Source organism: Cryptotermes secundus, unplaced genomic scaffold (assembly GCF_002891405.2).
Source record: "Cryptotermes secundus unplaced genomic scaffold, Csec_1.0 scaffold325, whole genome shotgun sequence".
Classification (NCBI taxonomy): Eukaryota; Metazoa; Arthropoda; class Insecta; order Blattodea; family Kalotermitidae; genus Cryptotermes; species Cryptotermes secundus.
The window spans coordinates 267,302-287,012 of NW_019735464.1; the positions used below are offsets into that span (position 1 = coordinate 267,302).

Below are 19,711 nucleotides of genomic sequence, written 5' to 3' on the forward strand. Positions count from 1 at the left end.
AGGGAGGAACATAGACTGAGGGTGTTTGAGAATATTTGGACTGGAGAGAGATAAAGTGACAGGAGGTTGGAGAAAGCAATGCATCTTAGAAAGATAGGATGGGATGGTGTGGATTGGATTGATCTGGCTCAGGATAGGGACCAGTGGAGGGTGCTTGTGAACACGATAATGAACATTTGGGTTCCATAAAATGCTGGAAAATTCTTGGGTATCTGTATAATTGGCGGCTTTTCAAGAAGGGTTCAGCTCCAGGAGAGATACACCATTGTCAGAACACTTTACAATCTACTCCTATGAATTGTAACCAGTACAGCCGTTGCTATGAAATAGACGAATTAACAGCCGTCCAGTGCTACTCAAGGGATGGGTAAACGTGTTCTCGCCGCAAAGAGTACGCAAGCAACAATCGAAATATTGTTGGGCTATAACGATGGAAAGGATGTTCTCTGTTGGGTCCGTCCTGAGGCTATATAACGAGGACCCCAGGCCAGCTGAAATGATAATTGAGGGGTCTCTCGAGACGGCAGTCAAAGATGATTCAGGAGAGATTGCAAGAAAGGAATTAGGCTGTGCGAAGAAGATGTTTGTGTGCCGCAGTTACAGTGAGATTGTTATAAATACTGTGTTAAAATCCGTTGCCAGGATAAGACTACTGAAGACTGAGAACCCTTGAGTGTGTTTAACGGTGAACTGTAAAGTGTGTAGATCAGCGATAGCGCTGTATTGCTTGCAGTTCCGAGTGGTGTGTATAAGGAGTCAATTAATCCAATTCATCCAATCCAAACCCCGTCTAATTGCCACTCCTACACGTGACATTATACAGGACAGTAACTATAAGCGAGCGGTAGTGATCAGAAGTACCCAGTTTGAATTTCTGTCTGGTTACAGAAATAAATTTTATCATTTTTCTGCTCAATCTTCTGTGTTAATTTTGTAATAGGAATATGAAACAGGTCACTATCGCCTTTTTCGAGATGTTTCCCTGTTCGCCATCACAGATCAGCTACCAGCGAGCAGGGTGTTTTAGCGGCAACGCTCTGGACATGAATTCTATAGAAGCTCGGTTCGAATCTCGACTGAGACATCGGCTATGCTGTCTGAGGTTTTTCCTGTTTTTTTTTTTTTTTCAAAACGTGCAGGATTAAGTACTCCGATTTTGTCATGGCCACTTCCAAATCATTGCTCATTAATCGTTGTGCCTCACTATTTATTCCATAAGCTTACATCTTCGCATTATAAGCCACATCAGTGGATCAGTTCTCATCTAACTCGTTGATGCTACATTGGAAATAGTGTCGTTATACAATAGTTCATTAAATCGAATACAGGTCTAGAGCCTTAAAGGTGCAAACACTTACTCGTTGAAATTTTTACAGAAGGAATATTTATGATACTTTTTTAGTTATGATCACTTATTTCATTTTCCTAAGGTTTGTGTCTATGGCTGATTCACCGCAGTGTCCGGCATTGTCCAATGTCTGACGTATAAGCAGTATTCAGAAGTCTTTTTTTTACTCAACCTCTATTCACGTTTTCAAATAGTTTAGTAACAATGTACTATCAATAAAGTTAAAGAAATTAAAGCTCTCCTCCTAACAGTTTGTGGAGATCCACGTAGAGGGTCCCATATTTTTCTAAACAACCAGCTCACAGATGGCGGTGAAGATGTCAGCCTTACGTGCCGGCAGCCCTTTACACCCACGAATATTTCTGGTACTCATTTCTGTTAGAGGCTGAGTCGACACCAGGGCCATAGTGCGGCTGGAAGGATTAAGTCAATCGATAAATATAATGACACATCGGGAATAAAACCCGCTACCTTCCGACTTGTAGCATAGTGCCTGACACAACTACGCTATATCAGGGGTCATGATTGAAAGCAGAAATCTCTAAACACTAAAACTGTATGCTAAACTTCTATGTAATGACAACCAATAAGAAAGAAGGCATGGAGCAGGGCCCACCCCCAGAATATTGTGAACAATATGTTAAATTGTTGCAGTGTAATGGAATAGTTTCCGCGATTTCGTGCGGAATCAAATCTCATAATGAGGAAACATAGAACCGAATGCAAGAGCAGCTGGGATAAATTTGCTAGGCCTGAGAGGGATTCGTGTTTGACTGTGGATGATGAATTAGAGGCGGTACTGGACGTGGCGGATTTAGCAATTCTGTTTATCTGGATTGACACTGTACCATGTTGACCTGAATACTCTGGATACTTCACAGACGCCAAATGAACGTCGCAGAAACTTGATTGGTACTTGTAATACTGAACAATTAATATTTTCATATTCCTTCCAGTCGCACTATACTTGTAGACCTAGTGTCGACAAACGTCCAACAGAAATGAGTACCAGGAATTTTCATGGGGGTAAAGGGCAGCCGGTGCGTAAGGCTGACTACCTTACCGCCATCTGTGAGCCGATTGTCTATAGAAAATGTGGAAGCCTCGACGTCTCACAACCCTATGGGCCTCCAGGGCCTGTTACAAGGGATATCTTTACATTTATGGATTATGTGGATAATATTAATTTCTTATATCTCAATATGTATACATATTTTTGGCGTAATCAGATATCTGAGTGAGACCAATCACCAGCTTATGAATATCATCATGTGCATTTATGCGGGAAGAAAAATTTCTTTTGCCCACGCCAAATTCTCCATACCTCACCAGTGGGAACATTCAATGAAATCGTTACAAGGGGGGACGTTGGAAAATGTCATAGGAGTAATACTAGAATCCCCCACCGTTTATCTAAAATTTCCCCTTAAACGATTTTAACCAATCGCTGAGTAGGTGTCCATAGGATATAGACCGTTCTTGCAACAGCATACCCTCTGCGTAAAGTAACCTACAATATCCATTACCGAGATGTGAGTTAAAGAAGGGGAATATCACCCCTACAACCCACACGATAGTGGTAGCCTCCTTGAAGTTCCCCTTCCACTAGTTATTTAGGCATAGACCAATGGAGGCATCGGGACGCTGTATGACGTCAAAGACGCCCCCTACGTCAGTAGACTTTGGATCAATAATTTGAGTTTGGAGGGTTTTGGCCAGAGAAGGGGAGGAACCTTCGGGTCTTATCGGGCTCCCAGCTTGTATTTTAACTGTTACAGACACTAACGTGTAGAGGGTTGCTTTCACACATCTATTTAAATGCTATATATTATAATAGTAACAACTCTGGGTTAGGTCGTGAAATCGCTGGTCTGTTTCTGGTTGTGAAGAGAGACAGTGCAGGTGTTTCCGTGGCTCGCGCAGCGGCAAGGCTTCTAACGCAGTGGCAGCTGGGTAAGGTGAGTGTAACACAATCTGGCTGTAGAACTTTTATACGTCTATTTGGTTATTTAACTGCGCTGGATCAACTGCGAAGTGTATAGAGTGTGGCACTGGATGGAAATAAATAATTCAGTAGAACAGTTAGCAAAATTTTCCCTTCTGGCCCGCCGTTCTAAAACGTAAAATTTAAAATGCACAAAATTATAATTTTGTCTGTAGCTTTGTATGGGTGTGAAATTTGATCTCTGACATTAAGGGAGGAAATAGATTGGCGTTGTTTGAAAACAGGGTGTCGAAAATAATATTCGGATCGAAAAGGGATGAAATGATGAGGTTGGGGAAAATGCACAATGAGGTGCTTCATAACACGTAATCTTGGGCAAATATAATCAGAATAATTAAGTCAAGGAGGATGAGGTCGGCAAGGAATGTAGCACGCATGGAAGGGAATAGAAATGCATAAAGTGTTTTCGTGGGAAAGCCAGAAGGGAAGAGACCAGTAGACATGCTTAGACATTCGTGGGCGTATAATATTAAAACGGATCCTAGATAGATAAGATGTGGTGGGATGGGATGGATTTGTCTGGTTTAGGACAAGGAAGATTGGAGGGCTCTTGTGAACATGGAAATTAACTTTCGGACTCCATAAAATGTTGGAACGTTCCTGAGTAGTTAAGCGACTGCTAGCTTCTCCATGCAGTTGGAACAGGTAGCTGTGGGGTAAGTGTGGGATATACTATCATTTGTCTAGGGAGAATGCGAAATAACTTATCAATGATAAGCTGTTCTCTGCGACAGTTTTCTGTAAGTTATCTTTAGAATTCAAAATACATCTATGCTGAAGTATTTATCTCTCTGTGGAGCAAGTGAGTGACTTCCAAACATAATAAAACTCTAAGATCAGCTAACATTCTTTCTTATTATCTCCACTCTACCTAACACTGACAATATACGAATATGTTCAGAAAAGCTGAAAGTAATTTGTTAGACCTGCTCACAGATGGCTCTCTTATTAGTTAAAGTGGGACCGAAGTCTGGTCTAGTGCAGTTCTGCTAAGCGTATTACTTAATTCTGAAAGTAGAGAAACAGGCCAGGAGGCCCATAGGGTTGTGAGATGTTAAGGCACCCACATTTTCTCTAGACAATCGGCTCACAGATGGCAGTAAGGTTGTCAGCCTTATGCGCCGGCCGCCCTTTACCCCCCAGGAAGATTCCTGGTACTCATTTCTTTAGAGGCTGAGTCGACGCCAGGGCCATAGTGCGGCTGGAAGGATTACGTCAATTGAAAAAATCCTCCTCATCGGGATTCGATCCCGCGACCTTCCGGCTTGTAGCATAGTGTCTCAACCAACTACGCTACCGCGTGCCCCATTTAATTCTGAAAGGAAAAAAATTAGTTTTAACTAAATATCTTTCAAAGGAATCTTGCACACTTTTAATCTTGTTTGATTTCTAGATAATATATTGGTAAGTGATAATATTGGTAGTAATTAGTGTATGTAAAGTAGCATTAATCACATTATTAGAAGTTGTCTTGTTTTGTCTTTCTTTTGTCTGTATCTTTGTTCCTGCTTGCGTTATAACTGGCCTTAGGGGTGTTGAGTGGGCATGTAAATATAAAATGATTGGAAAAACTGATTACTAGCGTTATGTGGGACAATGATATTTAAGTGGGTCTGGAAAAATAGGATGAGGATGTATGGATTGGATTAATCTGGTTATGGATAAACATAAGCGGCCTCCGTAGTCTAGGGGTAACGTTCCCACCTCATGACTCAAGGTACGCGGGTTCAAACCCGGCGGAGGTCGTGAAATTTTTAAGGGCGGAAAAATTCAGGGAACAAGTCCTCCGGGAGGGATTTTAAGCCGTGGGTCCCGTGTCGTAGCTTTACGGCACGTAAAAGAACCTCATGCCTCAAGGAGGCCTCTGAGCCAAATTATAAAGGACATTTCCCGCCCAACAATAGTCTCTAATGCCTCTGGTAGATGGGGGAAGTTTCTAGATACCGATGAGCCAGTAGAGGCCAAACTCGCTGGCTGAATCGGGACTGATGGCACGCACCAGTATCGGTAGGGTATAGAGACTGGTAGAATATCACAGGGGGGCGTACAATAGACCACTGGTCGCGGTGCATGGGGAACCCACCCCCTCCAATAATAATAATAAATATAATAATATGGATACAGATTAGAGGCGGCTCTTGTGATCTCGGTAATGAACCTTCAGTTTCCACGAAATGCTAGGAATTTATTGAGTGGCTGATCAACTGTTGGCTTCTCAATGTCTCGGCTCCATGGAGTTTGTTAGTTAGTTCTTAACAAGGTAAAGCGGTTCCTGTGCTTTATCAATTTAGCACTACGCCACGAAGGCATATGCGGGAGTGGATGTATAAAAAATGGTAAAATTAGCCCTGTAATAGGCCGTGAAGGCAAATAGGGTTGTGAGATGTTGAAGCTCCCGCATTTTCTAAACAAGCGGCTCACAGATGCCGGTAAGGTCAGCCTTACGCGCCGGCCGCCCTTTACCACGAGGAATATTCCTGGTACTCATTTATGTTAGAGGCTGAGTGGACCCCAGGGCCATAGTGCGGCTGGAAGGATTAGGTCAATTGAGATGTCCACCTCATCGGGACTCGAACTCACGACCTTCCGGCTTGTAGTATAGTGCCTCAAGCACCTACGCTATTTCCTACTCACAGAACAACAAAAACACACAATAAAAGCACATAATACAGACATCCATAGCGTGAGTGGGATTCGAACCCAATATCCTAGGTTTCGAGGGAGAGAAGGCAGTTCATGCCTTAGACCGCGAGACCACTGTGGTCGGCCTAACAGGCTAATTCTCTCACGAAATATCTAATTAGCTGACAGAAATCGGCGAACTCACTCATTGATGCAGAGCATTTCCTATGAGTTATGGAAGCGATGAAGAAATTTCCTAGGCTCGAAGCAACGTCAGAATCATACAAAATCTTGCCAATATGTCGCAACGTAAGTCCGTCCACCTATTTAATATTTGTTAATTATTACATTCTTCTGGCCTAGAAAACCGAAATTAACCCCTGTGGGATCCGTTGCGCTGCCCACACGACACCCTCTATCCGCTAAATTTGGCACTAATTTCACCGACAAGCGGCGGTCGCTCGGTCGGTATTGTTCGTTTGCGGAATAAAGCCACGGAGTCTTTTTTATTGCATTCTCATCTGCCAATGCCTATTAAGACGTATTTTCTCATGCATCTTCCTGTCAAAAATTTGTATGTGTTTCTTGTTCCATCATTGTGGATCACTTTTGCCGCCTTTCTCAGTCTTACTGATTTAGTTAACCTGGGAAAGGTGTGCGTCTTATTGCGTTAGCAAAGACAAGTTGCAGAAATGAGAAAATTAACGCCGACATATCTGCCTGTTCGCAATTATCAACTCGAGAACCCACCCACTCACTCACTCACTCATGGAGCTGAGCCCTTTTTGAGAAGCCCCCAAGTAACACTACTCAAGAACTTCCCAGCACTTTATGAAACCCGAAGTTTCATTATCGTGTTCACAAGAGCCTTGCACTGACCCCTGTCCTGAGTCAGATTAATCCAATCCATGCCATCCTAGCCTATCTCTCTAAGATCAATTTTAATATTGTTCAGCCATCTACGCCTTGGTCTTTCCTGTGGTCTTTTTCCATCTGGCTTTCCCACCAATATCCTATACGCATTTCTCCTCTCTCTCATACTCGAGAACCCATTCTCATAAAGTTGTGAGATTTATTAAAATTTGTCGAATTGTTACGTGTTTGAACCCACTCTTCACATGGAGACATTTCTCCGCATGTTTGTAGCATTATTAACCATACAGTCATCGAATTTGAAAAAAAAAAATATTTAGAACAAAAGATGTCGAGAGAAATGAAACGTATGCGTTATATCAAATACCTTTTTACTTATGTGTTACCGTTTGCGAGACGATTAAACAAAATGGAGCGAATGCGCCAGAAATGTTATGCTATGCTTGCACTTCATAATTTGTTTATGTTGCTTTATCTTGTGTAGATAAATGCATTATAAAGGATTGGGCCTCATATACAGTGTGTAACAGAAACGTGAGGAAAAAATTTTGGGGACGAATTCAACATAAGAAAACAAGAAAAAAAATCTATATCAATGTGTGTCCGGAAACATTTAATTTGTTAGTTACAGCTGAAAGAGTACATTACGTACGTGCTCAAGATGTCCTCCATGAGATTCTACGCACGCATCGACACGTCTCCTCATGGACCGCCGCGTCTGTTCAGAGATGCCGGGGCAGTGGCCGATAGTCTGACAGGCATCCACACTGCGATGGTGAAGTGTCTGTTCGTTATGAACAGGAGCTGCATACACAAGGGTTTTAGGTGTCCCCACAGATGAAGCTACAGAGGGTTCAAGTCCGGCGAGCGTGGAGGCCATGCAATGGGTCCTCCCCCTATCAGTCCATCTGTCACGATACGTGTTACTGAGAACATCTCGCACAGCACAGCTAACATGTGCCGGAGTACCGTCTGCATGTACCACATTCGCGCTCTGACTGCCAGAGGTACATCTTCCGGTAGCTTCTGCAGATCATGTGAAAGGAAATCTCGGTAGTGGTTGCCTGCAAGCCGATGTGGCAAAACATGGGGCCTACCAAACAATCGCCAGCAATCCCTGTCACACATTAATGCAGAACCGCTGCTGGTGTCTACACAGTAGTCCTTCGGCCGTAACTCACAATTTCAATGTTTCCGGACACATGTTGATATGGACATATTTTCTTGTTTTGGTATATGGGACTCGTGCTCAAATATTTTCCACATCTTTCAGTTGTAATTTGTATATCCTGTAAAATATAAAACGATTAACTGCTTCAGAAACAATTTTAAAGAAGGAAAATATGAATTATGAAATTCTCGTACAGCAATGTTACCTATTTCCTTGATATATTTCCCTCTCTCTTAACACGTAAATCATCTATGTGAATCAGATATCAGTTACATTCTTGCTGATGGAGACAGACCTCACTCCCCACACACCCCTACCTGGCACCAGTCATCACCCCCACATCAATGTTTTACCCCTCGTCTTACACAATAATGAACACATACAACGAGGGGAGAGTGTACTTCTATGTCTGCATGTGCGTTCCCAGTCTGTCAGGGTTGCACAGTGTACGTGTATTGGCTACTGAACCGTACACAGTGCCCATGTGTCTATACATTTCTTCCATAAGGCCGAGCAGGTTAGCTAAGGCAGTAACGAAATTACGTAAAATTGACCATTATTGCCTCACCACCGTTCCTGCTCATACATATACATCTTTCCATCCCATGTGATAATTAATAAGCTTTGTATTTTATTCAGAGCCGTTAAACAGATCATAAACAAATCAACCAATCTTCTAGGTCATGATACAGTGAATTAGCAGAAATTTTATTCGAAATATTGGTAGCTACATAGGGAAATATATGATGTCACAACATAAAATCCACAATTTTAATCTTTAGGACTGTTTAAACCTCATGTCATATAATGAAGAATAAATTTATATTACATTTCATCACACCAAATTTCATAGTATGACTCATAATACGTTATCATAAAATATATAATAATACAAAATATAGCCATGTTTTTCTTCCTTTTAAATATTAGACTGCAGTTCTTCCATTATAAGTCACATATCTCAAAGAAATATATTATAACAAATATTATGAACCCATCTAGGTTGGCTTAACTCACTTTTAAGTTACTGAAAGTTAAAGCAGGTGTCGTAGGAAAGTGTTAGGCTAATCAGGACACGAGTATGTATACATTATTCCCATCGCGGCGGCCCGGGTTCGATCCCGGGTCTGGTCAAGTGGGATTTGTGGTGGACAAAGCGGCGCTGGGGCAGGTTTCTCCAAGTACTTCGGTTTCCCCTGCCAATCTTCATTATACCAATTGCTCCACAATCACCCTCGCCTATCATTTGGGGCTGGTACAATAGGCCAGAAGTGGCCGCAGTACAAGGGACTTAGTCCCACCCCACTAGTAATAATAATAAAAAATGTATACATTAGGTGTCTAGGAGTGCTGGTATACGTAAACATATGTCTGGGTTGAAGAAAGCAGTCTTCTGGGATGTGGCGCCGTGTAGATATTGTGTTAACCGACGTTTCGGAGGAACGTATCGCCTCCAACTTCAGGGTAGAAGACAAGAAGAATTCCGAGAATTAACGCATCTGCTCACGCTGGTTCGTTGGCGGATGTATTTTTCTCTTCTACCCTGAAGGTGGAGGCGATACGTTCCTCCGAAACGTCGGTTAACACAATATCTACACGGCGCCGCATCCCAGAAGGCTGCTTTCTTCATAGTCACCGCCGTGAAAGCCTCAAGTCTTACACATGTATGGGTTACTTTCCATTTCACAGTTGGTTAGTACACGCGGATATTTTGTCTCCAGTCTATTTGAGTCTGCTCTGTGAAAGTCCAAGAGACTCAGGAGGGAATGAAACTGAGTGGACTGAACCAGGCACCCGCATATGCAAATGGTCTCACTTCATTGAGAGGAGAATGTAAATTCCAAAGGATGGAGCAGAAATGCTGCTGCAAGCCAATAAATGAAACAGCGTAGAAGTGAATATCCTAAATACATTCTAGTTAGTTAGTTATTTTAAAGAGGGTGGGTTCCCCATGCACCGCGACCAGTTTGATCTATTGTGCTTCCCTCTATGATATTCTACCAGTCTCTATACCCTACCGATAAATGGTGCGTGCCATCAGTCCCGCCGAACAAGCGAGTTCGGCCACTTGCTTAGCGGTGTCTATAATGCTTCCCCCATCTATCAGAGGCCTTAGAGACTATTGTTGGGCGGGAAACGTCCTCGAATTTGGCTCAGTGATCTCCTTTGGGGATATGAGGTTCTTTTACGTGCCGTAAAGTTACGTCACGGGACATACAGCTTAAAGTCCCTCCCGGAGGACTTGTTCCCTGAATTTTTCCGCCCTTAAAAATTCGACGACCTCCGCCGGGTATTTGAACCCGCGTACCACGAGTCACGAGGTGGGAACGTTACCTCTAGACTACGGAGGCCGCTTAAATACACTCTAAGCCATGTACGATCGTAAAGGGAGATTCAGCGCTCTAGACAATACTCAGGGAGATACCTGGAGAAGTCAAAGGGAGATGCAAACGTAAATAAAGTTATCTTTTTCAGGGTCGCCACCGTTCCGGGGTTACGATATGTTTACGGTGATGTCACTTTGTAGTAATAGTAAGAGGAAAAGTTGTCCATGTGCTTAACGTAACTCAGCACTACGCCATGAAGACGTACGGCGGAGTGGCTATATAGATCCAAATTTTCTTGACCTCGTCTCTAGTTGGAGGTGAGTGGTCAGCTTCACGCCCCTGCCGTTTTGTTCATGTAAAACTGACCCCGGCACCCATTGGATAGGAGGCTGGATGGGCTCCAGAACCAGTCTGGAAGGCGTGGAGAAAATTCTTGACCCTACCGGTGCTCGAAGTCCGACCCCTCATCCAGCCCATGATCAGTCACTACACCGACTGAGCTATCCCGGCTGTGATTATTTGACTGAGGCTCCGCGCCGAGGGCTCTTATGAGTAGATACATGAAGAACAGTCATCAGACTCGAAGAATAGGAAAGGCAACAGGAACAAGGCAAAGAGAATAATGTCTGCATTTACTAATGCGGAAGTTGCACATATGCATTTCTTGTGCAGTTTTTGCAATGTAAATTCTCTCGGTGCACTGAGGGATTTATTTCCCCCACAGGCTCTACAGCCCTTTTATTGCCCTGGTCTCGGATTTTTTTCTTCAGTTTCACGATAATTTTACAGACGGTAGGACACCTTGGACGAGTGATCAGCTCGTCGCAAGGCCTTTACCTAAACACAGGATAACACAAACACAGAACAAACACATAGACATACCAAACATCCATGCCTTGTGTGGGATTTGAACTCACGACCTAGGCTTCCGAGCAATCCTTAGACCACTCGGCTACTGTGACCGCAGCACTGAGGGAATATCAACATCAATATCCGAATACGAAAGAGACAAATATATGGACTTGTATTTGAAAAGGTGAATTTTGATTTGAGATATTCAGGTACGCTCATTTTACATGCAAATATTGGCCGAAAAATATAAAAGTTCGGGATGAGGAAGATGTGTTGGATATCACGCACGCTAACCCACCAACCAGCACCCCTCAGGACTTTCTCAGAATAGTCTGGCGGACCCTGCATAAGAATCAGCTGCATCCTTGCAGGATGCGACGGAAGATCGGGATTGCGATTATCATGTAATTAATCGCACTGGCTGCTGCAGGTATCAGGGATCTGTCTAGACAACACAAGGTCTCTGTGAGGCCTCTGACCATGAGAACATTTCGAACATCTCTTGTACATCCATTGTGCTGCTGAACCGCACCAGCAGAATACTATGAAGTGACGATTGAAAGAATGCTACAAAGAACAGAATTTATTTTCTTTCTTTCATTCTTTATTTACATACAAACAGAAGAACTAACGTAGAAAGTTGAAAAAAATTATTTCCGTTTCATGAAAAATCGACAATCACAATAATGCGAGGGGGAGCCAGTAAATATTTCACAAATGAATATAGGACGTAAAACATATAATATTCGATCCTTGAAAAAGTATTTATTTCTCGACATATCGCCCACCAACTCTGATATATTTGTGCCATTGCTTTACCAGTGCGTCGAGACCCGTAGCACAGAACTCCTTTGACTGTTGTCTCAGTCATTAACCTAAATATGTCCTAACTCCTTAACGGTGGGAAATTAAAAAAAAACTCTATTTACATTTTGGGCTTCAATTGGTCTCCCTAACACCCTCCTTTTTCTTAATGCTAGTGGGGTGGAAGTAAGTCCCTTGTACTGCGGCCACTTCTGGCCTATCGTACCAGCCCCAGATGATAGGTGAGGGTGATTGTGGAGCAATTAGTGGAATGAAGATTGGCAGGGGAAACCGAAGTACTCGGAGAAAACCTACCCCAGCGCCACTTTGTCCACCACAAATCCCACTTGACCAGACACGGGGTCGAACCCGGGCGGCCGCGGTGTGAAGCCAGCGACTAATCGATTGAGCTATGGCGCGGCCTAACAACCTCCTTAAGTATTTTACTAGAGCTTCGAATCAATCTGCATATTAACATGATACGAAATCAAAATTGGAAGAAAATTATAACATAAGCATGCCATAAATTATTCGAGAATGTTTCAAGACATAAGTGCTGCCTCTCTGGGTACAGCACTACCAAACGGGAATGCAGGTCATGGGAATTAAACACTTTGAAACAAGAGGCGAGAGGAATAAAACTAGGAGACATGACAGGCCGACATTCTTGTACTTCAGTTTCGAGCATGGAAGTTAATCAGGGTCTGAGCAGTGCTCACTCGCCTGGGGAAGAGAGAGAGAGAGAGAGAGAGAGAAGAAGGGGAGTAGTGGGAAACAATATGTTTTAGGAATGGGGAATATTTTCCCCTGCTTTGAAAGTTCTGGGGCAATTCTTGCTCGACCTTCTTGTAGAGATACATTTGAGAGAGGGTTAATCTTTAGGAAGTGAAGAAGGTAAAGCGGTAGGTCGAAATTTTTATGTTAAGATCGGGGAGGGGCGTGTGAAACATGCGACGCAACGTAGAATTTTCGTACGAACTCAGCATTTGCTCTAAGACAAAGTAAACCAACCGAGAACATTGATCGAGCTGGCCGGTCGCAGGACATGCCGGCATAAATTGACTTCTAGCCTACATACACGAATCCTAACGTTGGTCCCTATCTGCGCTCTTGCTTTATTTCGAAATATTTTACAGAACCTAGTCCGTGTGCATATTTAGGATAAACCTGGACGTACAGGGACAGAATTTGTTGATCCAGTTCGAACCTCACAATAAACGCAATACGTCACTGTCAGGAAGACCAATTAATTTATATTTGGTGTAAACAATCGCTATTTATTCGCAATTTTTATAAAATACGAAAATACACTTAGTGGAAGTTTTTTTAACGTTAAGGCAGGCTACATACATAAAAAAGTAAAGCTATCCCAGTAACAGGCCGTGGAGGCCCATAGGGTTGTGAGATGTTGAGGTTCCCACATTTTCTAGACAATCGGATCATAGATGGCGGCAAGGTTGTCAGCCTCATGCGCCGGCCGCCCTTTACCCCCAAGAATATTCCAAGAACATTCCTGGTACTCATTTCTGTTAGAGGCTGAGTCGATCCCAGGGCCATAGTGCGGCCGGAAGGATTAGATCTATTGAAAAGAATCCAATGATCTCATCGGAACTTGAACCCGTGACCTTCCGGCTTGTAGCATAGTGCCTCAACGAACTACGCTACCGCGTGCCCCCAGGCTATATACAGGGTTAGGAGAAGGAAGCCCTCTAACTGCTTCTTATTTTTCAAATTGAAAACTTTTGACCCGGATTCATTCACTCATGGCGCTGATCCCTTCTTGAGAAACCGCCAGTTATGCAGCTACTCAAGAACTTCCCAGTATTTTATGGAATCTTAAGGTTCATTACCGTGTTCACAAGAGTTCTCCACTGGTCCCTATCCTGAGCCAGATCGATCCAGTCCATACCACCCCATCCTATCTCTCTAAGATCCATTTTAATATTGTCCATCCACCTGCGTCTATATCTTCCTAGTGGTCTCTTTCCTTCTGGCTTTCCCACCAATATCTGTCGAGTTTCTCCCCCATTCGTGCTACATGCCCTGCACACCTTATCTTCCTTGACTTGATCATTCTAATTATAATTAGAGAAGAGTACATGTTATGAAACACCTCACTATGCAGTTTTCTCCAAATTCCCGTCACTTCACTCCTCTTCGGTTCAAATATTCTCCTCAGCACCCTGTTCTAAAACACCCTCCGTCTATGTTCCTCCCTTAATGTCAGAGAACAAATTTCCCACCCGTACAGAACTACAGGAAAGTTAAAGTTTTGTATATTCTAATTTTTATTTTTTATTTATTTTCCTGAATCAGGTTTTGATACTTTCTTGATTAGAATGACCGATACTATGACCTACCAGAATATTGACCTTTTCTCCTGGGACACTCTGTATAGTTACTAGACTGTGCTTTATATATCTAACTGTATGCAGCGGAGATATTCAATAAGGCAGAAAAAAAAATTCACCGAATTTGAAGGAAACCAAAAGTTCACTATCATGACCGCAAGAGCCCGATCTTTACATGCGAAGTATGAAATTCCTCCACACTTTCACATCCAATTTTTTTAGGTTAATTTAGTGCTACCCATTCTTGTAAACTTAGATCTTCCAAAGGATATCCCTCATTCAGTTTTTTACAACGAAAATTCTATTATTAAAATTATGATAAAAGTGTTTTTCTTTATATTTTTGAACAGATTCATAGTCTACGTCAGCAGCAAGACATCCAGAGGGATGTGGCCAGCAGCGCTGTGAACCTTCGCGTCTCTCAACAGTTCAGTGTGTACACCGGTTGAATGAGGCGACAGATCGTCCATGTGTGGCCTAGCGTTTAGAACACGGAATAGCCCCTCGCAAAAGACTTCTCTCCGCTGGGGTGATTGCTGTAACAACTGTCCTTCCTCCCACCACTGTCTCCTTCATCTTCGCTATCAACACTCCCTATAGGATGCCCCGAAACTGAGTATATCGACGATGCGTACAATTACAGCATTCCTAAAGCAATATAGGTTTCCTCGGCCTGTGTATACTTAGACGTAACTGAAGATATTACCGAACCACATAACATTTCTGTATTAAGTGAGATATATAAGAATTGGTATCGCTAGAAGAAACAACTAGAATTCACTGCCTGCCCCAAATACAAGAAAATTTATTGAAAGGATAATTGTTATAGGTGACACAAGGAATTGTATATATAACTATATTCCTTTAGGGAAGTCGATAGAAATATGTAAAGGACATTCACCAGCACGAAGCTATTAGCATAGGACATACCATCTTCACTCGACATGGATATCTGCGTAGTGAAATAGCCAATAGAGAAGAGAATTGGGGCGATTTCTCACAACCCTCATCATCAACGAATTCCAAATAACACAGATTTGCTTCAGTTGCAGCGGCTTCGGCGTATAACATATATATATAGAGCAAGAGAGAAACATATTTTTGTGATAGATATAAATGTATTTTTGTCTCGATTAGTTTTTAATGTGTGATTAATTTAAATTTGTGAACATTATGAAGAAATGAGGAGTTGTCAGTACCAAAAATCCTAGAAGCAAATACCCAACAGTATTCAATATACTTGCCAAAAGAAAAAAAAAACAACGTATTCTACGAAACCTCCATCCACAGGAATTGTTCTTCAGTCACCTGTCTCTCAATACAGAAGGTATGTAAGAGGCCTAAATGTCCTATTTAATATTATCTTAATAACAGAATATAAATGTGTCACATTTTCTTTATTTCTTACCTATTTAAGATAATGCTTATCAACTGCATGGCTTGCATGGTTGATTGTTATGAACATGAATAATGAATTGAGTTGAACGACTAGTACTTAATTTAATAACTCTCTCTCAAATGTAGTGGTTAATTAACACTGGCTGAAGAGGTGAGGATTTTAACTAGATAGGATACGTGGCCCATCCTAAATTGCAATGCTGGTATTAGCCTGGAGAGACTGAGAAAAACAGTGAGAAACCTCAGTCAGGAAATCCTCTTCACTAAATAAGATTCGAACCAGGTGCTATCCGATTATAGTGACACGCTTTAACACCAAAGTTAATTTGTTCGTCAATTAATTTATATCAAGTTAAGATAAATTAAATGAATGATTCTTGATTAAATCTGGGAAATTCTGAAATTTAGAAATATATAAAACATAATTTTATTTTGTGGGTGTGAAACCTGGTCTCTAACATAAATGGATGAATATAGATAAAGAGTGCTCGAGTACAATGGGCGGAGAAAATATGGAGACAGGAACTGAAAGGAAACTGCATAATGAGCGGTTTCGTGTTTGTATTCTTCACCAAATTTTATAAGGACCATCAATCAAAGGAGGATAAGTAGGGTGGAGCATTTAACAGGCAGGGTACAGATAAGAAATACAAATAAAATGTTAGAAATCCGAAGGGAAGAGATAACATTGAAGACCTAGGCGTTTATGAGGGAATATTATTAAAATGAATCCTAAAGAATCAGGCTGGGAGGATGTGGGCTGGATTAATCTGCTTAAGATAGGGACAGCGGAGCGAGTTATTGTGAATACAGCAATAGAACTTCTGATTTCTTAGAGGTCGGCAATTCCCTCACTAACTGGGCGACCATTAATTTCTGAAACAGGTGTTCCATGGAGGAAATTAGAAACGAGTTCCTACACTTTGCGAACAGTGAGGTTTGTGTATGTTGGCTTTGCAGCAGGACCGGCAAGATGATCAACATCGCGGGCATCATCTCCATCGTACTGTTCTACATCCTGATCTTAGCGGTGGGCCTGTGGGCGGCCCGCAAGAAGCAATCCGGTGATGACTCAGAGGAGGAGGTCATGCTTGCTGGGAGGAGCATTGGGCTCTTCGTCGGCATATTCACCATGACTGGTGAGTCTAAGCGCATTGCCGCATTGATTCTTAGGTTCCTTCCAATTCGGGAGGTGCCATAGCTCACGTGGTTAGCAGCCGGTTGTTCACCGCGGCGCTCCGACTTCGAGCCAAGTTCAGGTCATGTGGTGGACAAAGTGGCACTTGGGTAGGTTTTTTCCGAGTACTTAGATTTCCCCTACCAATTCTCATTCCACCGTTTGCTTCATATTCACCATCATCATCCGGGGCTGGTACAATTGGCTAATTACTGGCCGACGTGCCAAGTGGACTGAGTCTCACCCTAACCGAAGAAACTAAAAACTTTTCCAACTTCAGAGTTCTTCTGTAGGATTGAGAACGATTGGAGAAGGCAGTGGTCACAAATGGTCAGCAGGTAAGCATTTGAAGGGGGTCGACCATTGTCCGTTACACTGCAAAGACCTATAGTGTTGGAGTGGAATTATAGGCATACGGATGTCGTAGGAGGGTCAGCTCGGTCCGTGTAGCGGTGAGGCTACGGGCTGAACGGCCGGGGGTGAATTCCCGGTAAAGGGCAAAATATATTTCTTATATCCACATCCTCCAGATCAACTCTGGGTCTCAACCAACATAAAATGCAATGGGTACGGGGTAAAGCAGCAGGAACCTTTGTTTAGTGTCCAGGTTCAGAAACCTCCTACATTTATCTTTTCTTTATTGCTAGTGGGGTGGGACTAAGTCCCTTGCACTGCGGCCACTTCTGGCCTATTGTACCAGCCCCAGATGATAGGGGAGGGTGATTGTGGAGCAATTGGTGGATTGAAGATTGGCAGGGGAAAACGAAGTACTCGGAGAAAATCTGCCCCAGCGCCACTTTGTCCACCACAAATCCCACTTGACCAGACCCGGGCCGCCGCGGTGGGAAGCCAGCAACTAACCGCTTGAGCTATGGCGCGGCCTTACGTGTATCTTGATGGGGTGTGCTTAGTTAATGAAATGTGGGGATAACTTTACTTCAGATGGACATCTGCGAAGAAGATATCGATCAATGACTAATTTATTCTTGTAGGGCTTATTCAGTGGACCGCCTCTGTGGTCTAGTAGTAAGAGTTCCTGGCTACAGATTCAGAGGTTCCGGGTTCCATTCCCAGCGCTGGAACGGGGTCCACTCAGCATCGTGAGGATAATTGAGAGGCTACTTGACTGGAAAAGTTGCGCCTCCTGTCTAGAAAACTGAAAATTAATGGTAGTGGGGATTCATTGCGCTGACCACGGGACACCCTCTATCCGCTAAAGTAGGTACTAACTTCGCCGACAAGCGGCGGTCACTCGGTCGGTATAGTTCGCTTGTGGACTAAAGCCAGGGAGTTTAATTTCTAGTTTAGGGCTTATTCAGTGACGCTATCAATTGCCCACGCTCCATAGGGTCGAACTGTAATATATTTAATAAACAATTTCTCCTTCCGCAATTCGAATCAGACAATTCCCGAATATAAGAGGAAAAAATTATCGCTTTAGTTAACTTACTCGGTCGACCAGTGAGGAAGAGAAAATCGGAAAGAACACATTTTGCGACTAGCACTGTCTAGGTAACCTTCTGAAGCTGCGACCCATCACCCTGCACGGCTCGGTAAACACCCGTGTTCAGAATTCTGATACTGCCGCTCTTGCTGCTTTCTGTTGTGAATGCAACCCGGAGTGCTGAAGCGAACGAATAGCTGCTAGCATTTTAGGCGCCCGATTAATTTCCATGACATTTAGGTACTAGCACGCAAAACAATCTCTTTCACTTGACCACATATCACTTACGTATCCGCACATCTATCACCCACCCACCTACCTACTTACTTACCCGTCTGTCTCCGTTCCTCTAACCATCCATCCCTCCACCTTTCTCCCTCTTCTTTCTCTCGCTGTCAGTACTGCCAACTTAACACTGTTCCGCGCGTGAAGTCTTCGATAAATGACTGGACAAATATTGGCACTGTTCTTTCCTCAAGAGAGTAGGCGCTTTGTAGCTTCCCCAGCATAAGCTGCCAGGCGTTGTAATCCAATCAATTCAATATTCCCCTCCCTTCCTCCCCATCCATTATGTCTCTTTATACGTGGAGCTCTCTTTGTTTCCTCTTCGATGCGAGACAAGCATGAACGTCAACACTCAAGAATATTAGCTAAATGTGTATGGTTAACTGTGCTGAAATCATGTGCTGGAAAAAGAATTACAATCTTTATAACAAACAAAGGGGGCACGCGGTAGCGTAGTTTGTTGAGGCACTATGCTACAAGCCGGAAGGTCGCGGGTTCAATTCTCGATGCTGTCACTGGATTTTTCAATTGACCTAATCCTTCCAGCCGTACTATGGCCCTGGGGTTGATTCAGCCTCTAACAGAAATGAGTACCAGGAATCTTCCTGGGGGGTAAAAGGCGGCCGGCGCGTCAGACTGTCAACCTTACTGCCATCTGTGAGTCGATTGTCTAGAAGATGTGGGAGCCTCGTCGTCTCACAGCCCTATGGGCCGTCATGGCTTGTTACAGGGATAGTTTTAACTTGTCATAATAAAGTGAATTCAGCCACTTAACAAACATACCAGATAACTTAATGTTTCATATTAAACTCATCATATCATTAGCTGATTCACCAATCAAATCTACCACTGACAAATTTGTTGTCTCGACCGCGCCATAGCTCAAGCCGGTTAGTCGCTGGCTTTCCACCGCGGCGGCCCGGGTTCGCTCCCGGGTCTAGTCAATTTGGGTTTGTGGTGGACAAAGTGGCGCTGGGGCGGGTTTTCTCCGAGTACTTCGGTTTCCCTTGCCAATCTTCATTCCACCAAATTCTCCATCATCATAATCACTCAG

General features: G+C 43.1%; 1 protein-coding gene across 2 annotated transcripts in view; it reads left to right on the forward strand.

Moving 5' to 3' along the window:
- Nucleotides 1-3,082: 3,082 nt before the first annotated feature.
- Nucleotides 3,083-19,711, forward strand: part of LOC111869322 (high-affinity choline transporter 1) — a 40,273-nt gene continuing 23,644 nt past the window's right edge. The window contains exons 1-3 of one of the 2 annotated variants that reach the window (XM_023860767.2): nucleotides 3,083-3,306; nucleotides 14,704-15,680; nucleotides 16,712-16,890. In XM_023860767.2, the coding sequence (XP_023716535.1) occupies nucleotides 16,725-16,890 (166 nt within the window). In that variant the 5' untranslated portion in view covers nucleotides 3,083-3,306; nucleotides 14,704-15,680; nucleotides 16,712-16,724. The remainder of the gene's footprint in view (nucleotides 3,307-14,703; nucleotides 15,681-16,711; nucleotides 16,891-19,711) is intronic. The other variant, XM_023860768.2, reaches the window with a different exon arrangement.